General features: G+C 32.6%; 1 protein-coding gene across 2 annotated transcripts in view; it reads right to left on the reverse strand.

Annotated features, from left to right (window-relative positions):
- PLCB1 (phospholipase C beta 1) overlaps window positions 1-13,422 on the reverse strand; it is an 844,697-nt gene that overhangs the window by 818,118 nt on the left and 13,157 nt on the right. For both annotated transcript variants that reach the window (XM_051975942.1, XM_051975943.1), the window contains exon 2: window positions 181-258. In XM_051975942.1, the coding sequence (XP_051831902.1) occupies window positions 181-258 (78 nt within the window). The remainder of the gene's footprint in view (window positions 1-180; window positions 259-13,422) is intronic.

Below are 13,422 nucleotides of genomic sequence, written 5' to 3' on the forward strand. Positions count from 1 at the left end.
AATGTTCATAATAGGCAACAAAGACTGGGAGTGTAATACAAAATTGGAACAGCAACAACAGATTCAGAAACCATCCAGTCGATATACACATGTGATTTTTACAAAAAAAAAAAAAATAGAAACAAAGTGTTCCATCAATTAACAATTTTCAGATAGTTTAGAAGGTATCACATATCTTACCTTATTTTGATCTGTCCAATAAAAGAAAAATCCTTGTGGATCAGTCCTCAAAATAATTGGAGTAACAATAGTGGAGTCCTGGAAATAAAGGAGAAAAAATATAGTATTTTAAGACACTATGGGCCTTTGCTTTATAAACCTACTTTGATTTTAGTCTTTTTAACATTTATTTTTCACTGTAATTTTTCAACACTTAAAATTTTTAAATTTTAAATAAAAATCTATGCTAGTTCATAATATTTCCAAAATTCTATCTATTCTTTTTTTTTATGTTTTATTCTATTTTTATTTATATCAAACATTTCCCAGTTACATTTTAACCTCTGGACTAGATAATCTCAAATGTTCTTTCTACCTCTTAATTCTTTTTTTTTTAATTTTTATTTAATAATTACTTTATATTGACACTCGTTTCTGTTCCAATTTTTTTTCCCTCCCTCCCTCCACCCCCTCCCCTAGATGGCAAGCAGTCCTTTATATGTTGGATATGTTGCAGTATATCCTAGATACAATATATGTTTGCAGAACCGAACAGTTCTCTTGTTGCATAGGGAGAATTGGATTCAGAAGGTATAAATAACCCGGGAAGAAAAACAAAAATGCAGATAGTTCACATTCGTTTCCCAGTGTTCTTTCTTTGGGTGTAGCTGCTTTTGTCCATCATTTATCAATTGAAACTCAGATCTCTTTGTCAAAGAAATCCCCTTCCATCAAAATATGTCCTCATACAATATCGTTGTCGAAGTGTATAATGATCTCCTGGTTCTGCTCATTTCACTTAGCATCAGTTCATGTAAGTCTCGCCAGTCCTCTCTGTATTCATCCTGCTGGTCATTTCTTACAGAGCAATAATGTTCCATAACATTCATATACCATAATTTACCCAGCCATTCTCCAATTGATGGGCATCCATTCATTTTCCAGTTTCTAGCCACTACAAACAGGGCTGCTACAAACATTTTGGCACATACAGGTCCCTTTCCCTTCTTTAGTATTTCTTTGGGATATAAGCCCAATAGAAACACTGCTGGATCAAAGGGTATGCACAATTTGATAATTTTTTGGGCATAATTCCAGATTGCTCTCCAGAATGGTTGGATTCGTTCACAACTCCACCAACAATGCAATAGTGTCCCAATTTTCCTGCATCCCCTCCAACATTCATCATTATTTTTTCCTGTCATCTTAGCCAATCTGACAGGTGTGTAGTGGTATCTCAGAGTTGTCTTAATTTGCATTTCTCTGATCAATAATGATTTGGAACACTCTTTCATATGAGTGGTAATAGTTTCAATTTCATCCTCTGAGAATTGTCTGTTCATATCCTTTGACCATTTATCAATTGGAGAATGGCTTGACAAAATTCTATCTATTCAAGGAAATGAGATCAACCAAAATATCACAGCATTTCTGTTTCTAAGATAACAATAAATAAAGATTTATATACATCTTATAAAATACACAGGCCTGATTCAAATTATATTTTCTGACATTTGCATGTTTTTTTCAATAAAATTCACATATATTATACTCATTACATTAAAATATTTGAAATTTCTTTTCTTTCTCATGATAATTTTCAGAAAGTCATACTTTTGAAAGAAAGATTATTTCTCATATAATATCTCTTTAATAGAGGTACATTAAGGATAAAGGAATGACCAGGTTTTTGGTTTTTTTCTTTGTTTGTTTAGGCTTTTTTTGTGTGTGTTTTTTCATATATGAACCAAAAAAAAAAATCGTGATAATCATGTTTATGCTTTATCCTTTCTCTACCTCTCTGATTCTTAAACTTATACTCAGAGATCTTCATGGACTTTGAGGTTTTTAGTGACTTGCTCATAATAATATAGTTTGCATGAATTACAATAAATATTTTAAAAAGAACTTACTGATTCCAAGTCCAACTTTCTACTATTCGGTGCTGCCATACCACAGATTTATCAAAACAAAATAAAATTCTATGAAAATTGTTCTGGTTTCTGTGAAAGAATTTATTTAAATACTTTATCAAGGATGTGACCAAGATTCAGAGATATGATTATTACATGCAGAGAATTTCAAGATGACAGATGAATAATCAGAATTGTATAACATTACTCCAGAGATGCCAAAAGAGGCCTCCACTACAGTGGATAGACTCTTTATTCATTTTCCCAATGCAAGCTGAGGTTAGGATAAAATCTTCATCTCTGAGATAATTAAATAATATAGTACAGTACAATAACCAAATAGTAAATATTTATTATACACCTAATATATGCCAGTACTATACTAAGTTCTGGGGATAAAAAAGAAGAAAGAGAAAAACAGCCCCTGCCTTTAAGGAGTTTAAAATATTATAAGGAAAGACAATACACAAAAGGAAATTAAAATAGGATTGGGGTAGTCAGAGAGTGATGATCTGTGGAGTTTAACCCAAGTAAAGTTGCTAGCAGAAAATGGACAACTACTTGGAAGCTGAATCCTCTCCAGAGGAAGGCTGTGGGAGATTATTGTTCTTTCTTTAGTCTTCCATAAAGAAGGAGAGGCAACTGAGGAAGGTGAGATGGTGTTGAGTATCAAATGCTGAGTTAATCTGTATGGTCATAAGATCACTTTATCTTGCGGGAGTCATGATGTTCCATAGGAAAAAAACCAAAAGTTAGCAGAGCCATTGATAGAACATGAAGAGTGATGGGTACAGCGGGTAAAGTGCCAGGCCTGAAGTCGGGAAAACTTATCTTCATGAGTTTAGACTCTTACTAGCTAAAGGATCTTGGGCAAATCACTTCATCCTGTTTGCCTTAGTTTCCTTATCTATAAACTGAGCTGGAGAAAGAAATAGCATTGCACTACAGTCTCCAAATGGGACCACAAAGAGTTAGATAAGACTGACACAACTGAAAATAACAACAAATACAATCAAAAGACCATTCGAAGTTTAGAAATGGAATCCTTCACCCTAAACAAGGCATTTTCCTTTTTAAAAATGAAGTGTGTTGTTACAGAAAGAGCACTGACTAGATTTGGAATGTAGGTTTAGTTGCCAACTCCAATACTAGTTATGTGACTTGGGCAAGTCAGTTTGCATCACTCAACCTCAGTTTGTTCATCTATAAAATAGGGATAAATACTAGCAGTACCTATCTTAAAAGAGTGTTGTAGGAAGAGTTCTTTTAAAAGTGGTAAAGTTGTTAAATTTTATTATTTTATGAAACAAAATTAATTTTTAAAAATTTCATCTAGTAGGGCAATATCATGGAGTAAAAAGGAAAAGCAATTGATTTTGAGATCAGATGATAAGGGTTCAAATCTTCATCTCCAAAATGAATTATTGGAGCACATGAGTTTTTGAGCACTATATCTAAGACCAATTCCTCAATAGTTAAAACCTTTCAATAATGGAATAATGTTGCCAAAGTAATAGCTGTGGAGTCAGGAAACTTTAGTTCTCTTCTGGTTCAACTGCCAGCTTTATAACTTTAGATAAATCTTTCCTTATCTTTGAAATGAAGGGATTGCATGATTTAATATCTAAAGTCCTTTATAGGGTCAATAGGAATCAATCCAATTCAAAAAGTTTTTGTCAACGATTCATTGTATGTCAAACCCTTTTTCTAAATTCAATAGAATATAGTAGGGGCATTCATTACTCTTGGTTTTTAAGTGAATGCTAAATACATATTAGGCATATTGTATAGACAGGATTCCTGTTCAGGTATACGTGGAAGTAGGTGGCTATGAGGTCTCTTTCAATTCAAAAATTCTTTGATATGGAGATTCTGGGAAAGATGGAAAGGAAAAAAACCCATAGATGTAGATGGGAAAGAAATTTTAAAATCTGCCTGGATAGAAGGCATACTCTGCAAGTGAAATCATAAATCTCTTAAAAGTATCAAACAATTTAATATAAGAATTAATATTAAAAGGTTACACTGTAATGAAATAGAAGTTGCTGAAAATAGTTCTAGGTTTCTCTGATCAATAAGAGTATTTTTATACAATGTTGCTAAAGTGAAATTAGAAACAAATTCTAATTTTAGTCAGTTGATTTTCTACATAAGAGACCAAAAAGAGCTTCCATTAGTAACAAAATATCACCCATGGAAACTTCTAGCTCAAATTTAAAATGAGCTAGAATTTGTGGTTTAATATATAAAAAATCCATTTCTTGCAATATACATCCATGTAGAGAAGAATACTTGGAAAGATTTCTGAACCACAGCTTAGAATATTTGCCTAGCATATTCCTCTGGAGCAGAGCTCACCTAACAAAAGCTAATAAGGATGAATTTGTCATGAATCTAGCAAATCAAATCAAAAGGAATTTAGACTAACAAGGGTAAGGGAAGAATATATTGCTTACAAATATCCCCTGCTAGTTATCAGAGAGAGTCACAAAGAAGGAAGAATAGAATGGAAATGCTAAGAAATTCACAGGAGACAAAATTTAAGAAAAGAGCTATCAATAAAACCTGTTTACCCTAAGTTTAGGCAAAGAACAATGGAGGAATAGACAATCTTGCCTCATATTTTACAAAAACAACTGAGGCCATTCACTGTAAAGTCCCTCTTGTTCCTCTCTTCTCATTCAGGGGATCTGCCATTTTCTCCTCCTTCACCCCTATTTCAAATGATGAAGTGATCTTACTCCTGACCATGACTAATCCTTCCACTTGTTCAAATGATCCCATTCTATCCCATCTCCTCCAACAAATGCTCCTCTGTCATTCATACTCTTTCACTTATTTTCAATCTCTCCTTCTCTACTAGCTCATTTCCTTCTGCCTGAATACATGCTTATGTCTTACCTATCTTGAAAAAAACCCTCTTTTGATTCTTGCATCACTGCTAACAAAGTATTTCTCTTTTCTCTTTGGTATTAAACTTTAAAAAGTCCAGCTACAACAGGTGCTGCTACTTTCCTCTAACTCTCTTCTTAACCTCCTTACAATCAGACTTCTGGCCTTATCATACTATCAAAACTGCTCTTTATAAAATTACTAATGATCTCTTAGTTGCCAAATCCAATTGTCTTTTCTCAATTCTCATTTTCTTTGACACCTCTGCAGTCCTTAACACTTCATAACTCCTCCTAAATACTCTCTTCTCTCTAGGTTTTCAGGACACTGTTCTCTCCTGGATTCCTCCTAAGAAGCTAACTATTTCTTGGTCTTCTTTTCTGCATCCTTCCCCAAATCATGGCCTCTAACTAACTATAGAAGTCCCTCAGGATTCTATCTTGATCCCACTTCTTCTCAACTTCTTCAATTAGTGATCTTATCAACTCCCATGGATTTAATTATCTTCTTTATGCAGATGATTCTCATATCTACTTTTCCTTCCCCTAACTCTGTGCTGATCTCTATTTGCATGTCTAGTAAACTTCTTAAATTCACTTTTCTCAAAATTTAACTCATCTTTTCCTCTAAATACTTCCCACCTACATTACCTAATACTGTAGAAGATCACATGGTATTATTTATCTGACATGTGGCAGAACATTCCAAGATCCTATCAGTCTGATCAGCCACAGTTGGACATATTGTAACTCATCTCTAACAGTGATGTCATTTTGGTCCTCTTTGAGAAGACAGGACAACAGCCAACCAATCAGAAGACAATACCTTCTTTCCAGTCCTTCAGATTCACAATCTAATAGCCATCCTCAATTTCTCATTATCTCACTTCCAATAGTTGTCAAGGCCTGTTGATTTTATCCTTGCAGCATCTTTCTGCAAGTATCCCATTTTCTCCTCTAATACTGGTGCCATTCTAGTGCCTCACATAGAGGCACTTCAGGTCTGAACTACAGAAATACTCAACTGGTGAGTCTGTCTTCCTCACCATTACATTTCATCTTCTGTCCAACCATTAAAGTAATTTACCTAAAACACAAGTCTGAACATGAAACTATCCTACTCCAGTAGATTCTTATTGCCTCCAGGAGAAAATATAAAATTATTTGTTTAATATTCAAAATCCATTTTAACTTAAATCTGTCCTTATTTTATAGATTTCTTACACTTATTCCCCAATATGTATTCTTTAAACCAATGACATTGACCTCCTGATTATTCTGCAAACAAGGTACTCCATCTCTCTGCTATGGACATTATCTCTGAGTGTCCCCCATTCCTAGAATGTGCACTCTCCTCAGCTCCAACTACTGATCTCCCTGGCTTCCTTGAAGATTATGTAAATCTCTCCTTCTATAGGAAGACTCTACAACCATTCTCATTTCCAGTATTTTGCATTTTTAATAATTTCTATTTGTCCCATACACAGCTCACTTTGTATAATTTTTTTTTCTTCCATGAGACTGTAAACTCCTTGTGGGCTATCTTTTGCTTTTTTTTTTTTTTTTTTTTTTTTTGTAACCCTAGTGCATAACACAGTACCTAGCACATAGTAAGCACTTAATAAATGTTTGTTGAATTGAATACAGAAGCATGTCACATTCCTTTAAAAGTATCATCAGCATGCTCAAGCTAAAATGATCTGAAACTTTCAACAAAGAACACAGACAACAACAACAACAAAATTCTTTAGTTATTAGTTTCTTAAAATATTCTGAAGCAAGTAAGGTAAATAAAAGAAAGGATAGGTCCACTATTTAGTGTGGAGGCAGTGATGATTTGTAATAACAAAGAAATGGTAGAGTTGCTTATTTCTTATTTCACTTAGTTTTTACTAATACTTAACTCTTATGATCTAGTTTAGGACTATGTAAATTAGAGGAAGTGGAAAATTCAGGATGATTGGAAGTGATATTAAGAGATTATCATTCACATTTATTTTTAAATAATTAAATATGGCATAAAAAATGCCAAAAGGATTGATCATACCAGATAACAATTGTAGTTATAGTTCTAGAGATATTAAGAAAGCAGTTTAGTGTAGTACAGTGAGCAGTGAACAAAATCAGGAGACTTGAATTTCAATCCAGTTCTTCCCACTAAGAATACATGTGTCTTCCACTAAATCCCTTTACTTTTCTAAGGCTTTTTTCTTCAGATGTTTAATAAGAGGACTTGGTGAGATGATCTGAAAGCATTCTGTGAATCTCAGATTCTGTTTGAAATGAGGAAAATTTTAAGATCAAGGTTAATTACTGTTTCTGTTTTCCCTACCAAAGAAGATGATATTAAGACAAGAAGGATCAGGAGATGGCAAATGGGAAGTTCATACCTAGGTAAGAGGGTTCTCGCCTCCTCTATAGGAGTTTAAGTTACTAAGAACAAATAAATCACATCTTAGGAAAAGAAAATAAAATAGCTGAAAGATATGATTCCTGAGTCTTGTCAATGATTTCTTGAAAGCTTATGAAAAATGGCATAAGAAGCACAAGACTGACAAAGGAAAACTTTGTGACTGTTAAAAAAAAAAAAAGAAGAAGAAGAAGAAGAAGAGATACAAGATTCTATTACCTCTAGGACAATTAGCTTGATTTTTATTCTTAGAAATATTATTATCTGTCCTTCCTTCTACATTCTGTGTATATAACTATCTAATGACCTATTTATCTACTTTATTGTTTTTAAAGTATAATTTGGTTGGTAAGTCCCTTTTCATACACATATCTGTCTAAACAAATTCTCTTTTATTTCTCATCAGAATTGCTTCACTTTATAGCTCTAGAAACGCATTCTTTAAAGCTTCATATCCTTCTTGACCTGAAGGATATTTTTTATAGGATATTTTTCTTGGAGACTGGGAAATAGGTATGGAATGACATAGGAAATCCAGTCTATTCAATTTCTGAATCTTTTTATATCCATCATATGTATACTTTGAGATTATATAAACTTAAGGGAAATGAAGAATTCAAGAGGTTCTGAAGTTACATGAAAAGATTATCTTCTATACACATTTTAAATCACTAAATATGGCATGGAAAAATGTGAAAAAGTTTAACCATACCACCTTATGATTGCAATTCTCTCTCTAGAGACATAAAGAAGAGCAGCTTGCTACAGCATATTGAGTAGTGAACAAAAATCAAGAGACTTCAATTCTAATTCAGCATCTCTGCTTAAGGATACACTTCCAACATGTCACCGTATTTATCTCTCTTGAGCTGTTTCTTCATAGGTAAAATGAAAGTAATCAGTGAGATAATCTTGTAACAATCTGTGAATCTCAGATTCAATTTGGATTGGAGAGAATTTTTAAACTGTGGTTAATTATAAATAATAATGATATTCTGAAAGCAAATATTAACTTTTATACAGAAAAAAGATATGCAAATATGTTTAATAAACTATAAATTGTTAATAAAAGTTTGATATAAATTTTATTTATGCATCATTTTCACCCTGTTTTATTAAGGATTTTTACTTTTACTGTAGTCATTTTGGGTCTGGGGAAGAATCTTTTGAGGGGAAAATAGTTAAGCAAAACCATCAAATATTGTGATAGAATCTGACCACATATACAATAGTTTGTCTAAGTATTATTTTCTTCTCTGCCATAAGAAAAGAGGAATTTTTCATTATCTGCTTCTTGAATCCTTTATTGATTTTTCAATTATTCAAATTTTAACTAACTTTTAGTGGTCTTTTAATCTACACTATTGTAATCCCTGTGCATGAGATAGCTCAGTGAATACAGTATTAGAGGTGGATTCTGGAAGAACTGAATTCAAATGATACCTCATACACTAACTAGTTGAGAGATCCTGGAAAATCACTTAACCCCTGTTAACCTTAATCCATTGGAGAAGGAAATGGAAAACCATTCCAGTATCTTTCTCAAGAAAACCCCATGGATAAGATGGTCTCCAAAGATTTGAAAAGTCAGACACAACTAAATGATGAAACAACTATCACTATGCATATTGAATTTAAATTCTCATTTCAATCTTTAATTCATATCATTCTTTCAATTTTCTCTGTACATGCACATATGTATATAGTATATATGGACATATAATATATACACATATATAATTTCTTACTTTGCAATAATTAACTGTTTCATTTGTACACTGTTTTCCCCAAATATTCCCAGAGGGATGGGAAATCACTTTGTTTTTAATTCTTTATTGACACCAAGAGTAATCCTACAAATATTTTTGAAATATATTGGACCTTTGCTTCTGTCTTTAAATTCCTTGGAGTATGTACCAAAAATTGGATTTGTGGCTCAAAGGGCACAGACAAGTTCAGTCATTTACTTTCCTAATTCCAAGTTTATGTACAGAGTAACTGGACCAATTCAGAGGCAAACCAACAGAGTGACTGTCTTTCCAAAGCCCATTCATATTAATTGTCAGATTGTCATTATCTTTCTCGATTTGCAAAGCATGAAGTGAAATACCATTGTTTTAATTTGTATTTTTTTATAATTGTTAATTTGGAAAATGTTTTATTTTTTCATCTATAGTTTGAAATTCTTTTGAAACATCTATATGGATCATTTGAATATATGTATCCATTTTTTTAATGTTTTGTGTGTATGTATGTGTGTAATGTCTTATATTTTGGCTATTCTCAACTCAAACATTCAAATAGATTCTCATAGATGATCAGTTCAGGAGCTACAATGCATGCATATTTCAACTCATCTATGTTTACCCATCCTATGAGGTTCTTATCTATTTCTTCTAAAATTTTCAGGAAAGGACATCTACCCAGTATTTTGGTCCAGGACTTTTACAATTTCTACTGACATAGTGACAGTAGAAATAGAGCCCTCCATCTATTTGTCATCCTTTGTTCTTGACATGTGACCAACCTATCCTCTCTTATTGTGATACAATTATTTGTTGACATTTTTTATTTAGGTTCTTTAGAGTTCATAGCAGGTTCTATGTTTTGTTTTGTTTTGTTTGCTCATATCTATCATGTAGCTTTCTATTATGCACTGTGTGATGCTAATATTTGTAATTCTTTAAAGGAAGTGGTTTAATTGACTAACAACAATACTGGTAAAAATATTTTCATTTAGAAATATGGGTATTTGTTATCACTGGAAGCTCAGCATCTGTAAAAGTACCTTGCAAATGCAATACAATGTGCTCTATTGTTTTGTCAAGGCTGGGAGTCCTTAACTCATTGTCCACTTGGCCTGCCTGTTGCAAAGTGTGCATACTATAGGACAAATGCTACAATTTTTCCATTCAGCTGTATATTAAAGTCTAAGTAATTGATATTGGCATCCATTTGGTCTTTCCTGTGTGGACAGACAAGAAAAACTCTGTTGTAAGATTGCAGTCAAGTTGTTCTGCAATGTTTTTGGACTTAATACAATGATCACAATGTCATTCATAAATAAGAACATATAGAGGACCTCACCAAGCATAAGGAATTCCTCCTTGATATGGACCTTGTACTGGAAAACCTTCATCAAAGTGACAGATACTTTTGACATATATGATCTATTTTATGTCTTACTTGATATTCATTATCAATGAGTTATTGAAAAATTATTTCTACTGGTACATCTTCTAATAATTGTAAGTGATCATTTGAACTATAGATATATAAAATCATCATGTTGTAAAAAAGTCAAATGCATTTATGTAAGCAATAAACAATCATCATAATGGGATGTTTTATTCTCTATATCTTTTTAGTCAATTATAAAATGTTTAATATTGTTTGCAAAAGCCTGCTTATTTTCTACTTAATATCATCCCCAAAGTTATCTTGCATTAATGTATAGATGAGTTGTTCTCAAAAGATTGTGCATAGATGGCAAAATTGACATATAGGTCAATGTTTATTGATGTTTTTTTGATTACTATTTTTGGAACCAGTAAGTTCCATGAATATGAGAACATCTCCTTTGGGTACTTTGTAAATTGGTTCCAAAAATACCCACATTTCATTGAGCATGGTTCTCTACTATATATCCTTGATCCAATTTGACATTTCCTTTTATCTCTTGCCACTTCTACTTTTTCTATAAGCATCTTATGAACTATCACAATAAATATTTAAGTGCCTAATATGTGCTAAGTGCTAGGGATACCAAAAAGATAGTTCATGTCCTCAAGGACATTATCTGATGGAGGAAAAAACAAGCAAAAGACATGTGCAAACAAGCTATATAAAGGATTACTAAGAAATGTTTAAGAGAGAGGCTTTGGAGGCTTCAGGGACCAGGAAAATCTTTTTTTTTTTTCTTTCTGGTCTTCAAACCCTTTTGTTTTTTTTTTTTCCATGCCAGGGTAATTTTAATTTTTTTTTTTACAACATTATCCTTTGCACTCATTTCTGTTCCATTTTCCCCCCTCCCTCCCTCCACCCCCTCCCCTAGATGGCAAGCAGTCCTTTATATGTTGGATATGTTGCAGTATATCCTAGATACAATATATGTTTGCAGAACCGAACAGTTCTCTTGTTGCATAGGGAGAATTGGATTCAGAAGGTATAAATAACCCGGGAAGAAAAACAAAAATACAGATAGTTCACATTCGTTTCCCAGTGTTCTTTCTTTGGGTGTAGCTGCTTTTGTCCGTCATTTATCAATTGAAACTGAGTTAGGTCTCTTTGTCAAAGAAATCCCCTTCCATCAAAATATGTCCTCATACATTATCATTGTTGAAGTGTATAATGATCTCCTGGTTCTGCTCATTTCACTTAGCATCAGTTCATGTAAGTCTCGCCAGTCCTCTCTGTATTCATCCTGCTGGTCATTTCTTACAGAACAATAATATTCCATAACATTCATATACCACAATTTACCCAGCCATTCTCCAATAGGGACCAGGAAAATCTAATGAAGAAAGTGATTACTGAACTGAATCTTAAAATCAGGCACTCTAAAGGGAGGGGATAAAAAGAGAGTTCATTTTTAACATAAAAGATTTCTTGTGCAAAGGCATCATTTGGAGAGGGTATATCTTGTGTAAAAAGCAGCAAAAAGGCATATAGTGGTGAACAAAACATTTCATGAAAGATAGGAAGGGGTCAGATTTTAACAATCTTAAAATACCAAAGAGGAGTTTTTATTTGATCCTAATAGATAAGAAGAATATACCAGGGAGCAGAAGTAGAGACAATGAGTTTAGACAACTTTTAAACTGAGAAAGGAAGAAAAGGATGATGGAGAAGAGTTCATTTGTTTGTTTTTTTGGAAGGGTTATTGGAAGGAGTTATTTTTAAAGGATTGGGGAGGCTTGATAGTGTTTTTGACAGGAAGCAGAAAATAATGATGCAATAATAACTGGAACAATCTTCTGGGAGAAGATACAATCAATGGTTCTCTAGTAAATTATGTTTGTCAAACACTGGATTACTGTCTTCAACTTCTCTTTCTCACTTATCAAGTCTGTTCTACTTATGTACTTCTCTATGTTTTACTTAAATTAAATAAAATACTTTATATTATAATTAGTCTAGTAAAGCTATGCCACCTTGATTTTTTTTTGGGGGGGGATCTCATTTCCACTGGAACTTTTTTCCAAATTTTTTCCTGAATATATTGTTATTATTTTGTCTGTTTCTAGAAAATAACACCTTGGTCATCTGATTGATATAGCACTAAATCTGCAAATGATTTGAGGTAACATCATTTTCATTTTACAGAGGGAATTTTTTACAAATATTCCTTTATTTTTAAAAGACAAGTTCTGTGTATGTGTATATGTATATGTGTATAATAGCTGTTTGCAGAGAAAGATACAGCAAAAGAAAGAGAGAGGAGGAGGAGGAGGAGGAGAGGAGAAGGAAGAGAGGAGGAAGAGGGAAGGGGGAGAGAGAAAGAGACAGAAGAGAGACAAAGACAAAGAGATAGAGACAGAAACACAGAGAGAAAAAGTGCTTTGTTAATAATTAAAACCAAAATAATAATAATAGTTATTATTATGACAGCAATTTGGGTGTGTTGGTAAGTTAATTCACAGGTAGCTTATAAACTCAGTTATTCTGAATAGCAATTTTTTCATCATGATTTCTTCCTGATTTTTGTTAGTGTTTCACTGTATTGTATCAAATAACATGCTAGCTTTACCTCTTTTTCAAATAAAAAATTTCTAATTTTTGTCCACTGCTAACTCTTGGTTTTAAATATAAACTTATGATCATATTTAAAAAGGGTTCTTTGATACCTAATTTTTTAAGCATTTTGTTTTTTGGGGGAAGTTAACTGATAACTTTTATTATTTTTCCTTATTAAATTTTAAATTGGATTTATAGAATAAAACAAGCTTTTCTATACCATAATATGATAAAAAGATGACTGCACATAAAAATGTTATTTATAACTTTATAACTTCTTTTATCTTTCAAAAATACAAAATTACCATGTAAA

Source organism: Antechinus flavipes, chromosome 2, assembly GCF_016432865.1.
Source record: "Antechinus flavipes isolate AdamAnt ecotype Samford, QLD, Australia chromosome 2, AdamAnt_v2, whole genome shotgun sequence".
Lineage (NCBI taxonomy): Eukaryota > Metazoa > Chordata > Mammalia > Dasyuromorphia > Dasyuridae > Antechinus > Antechinus flavipes.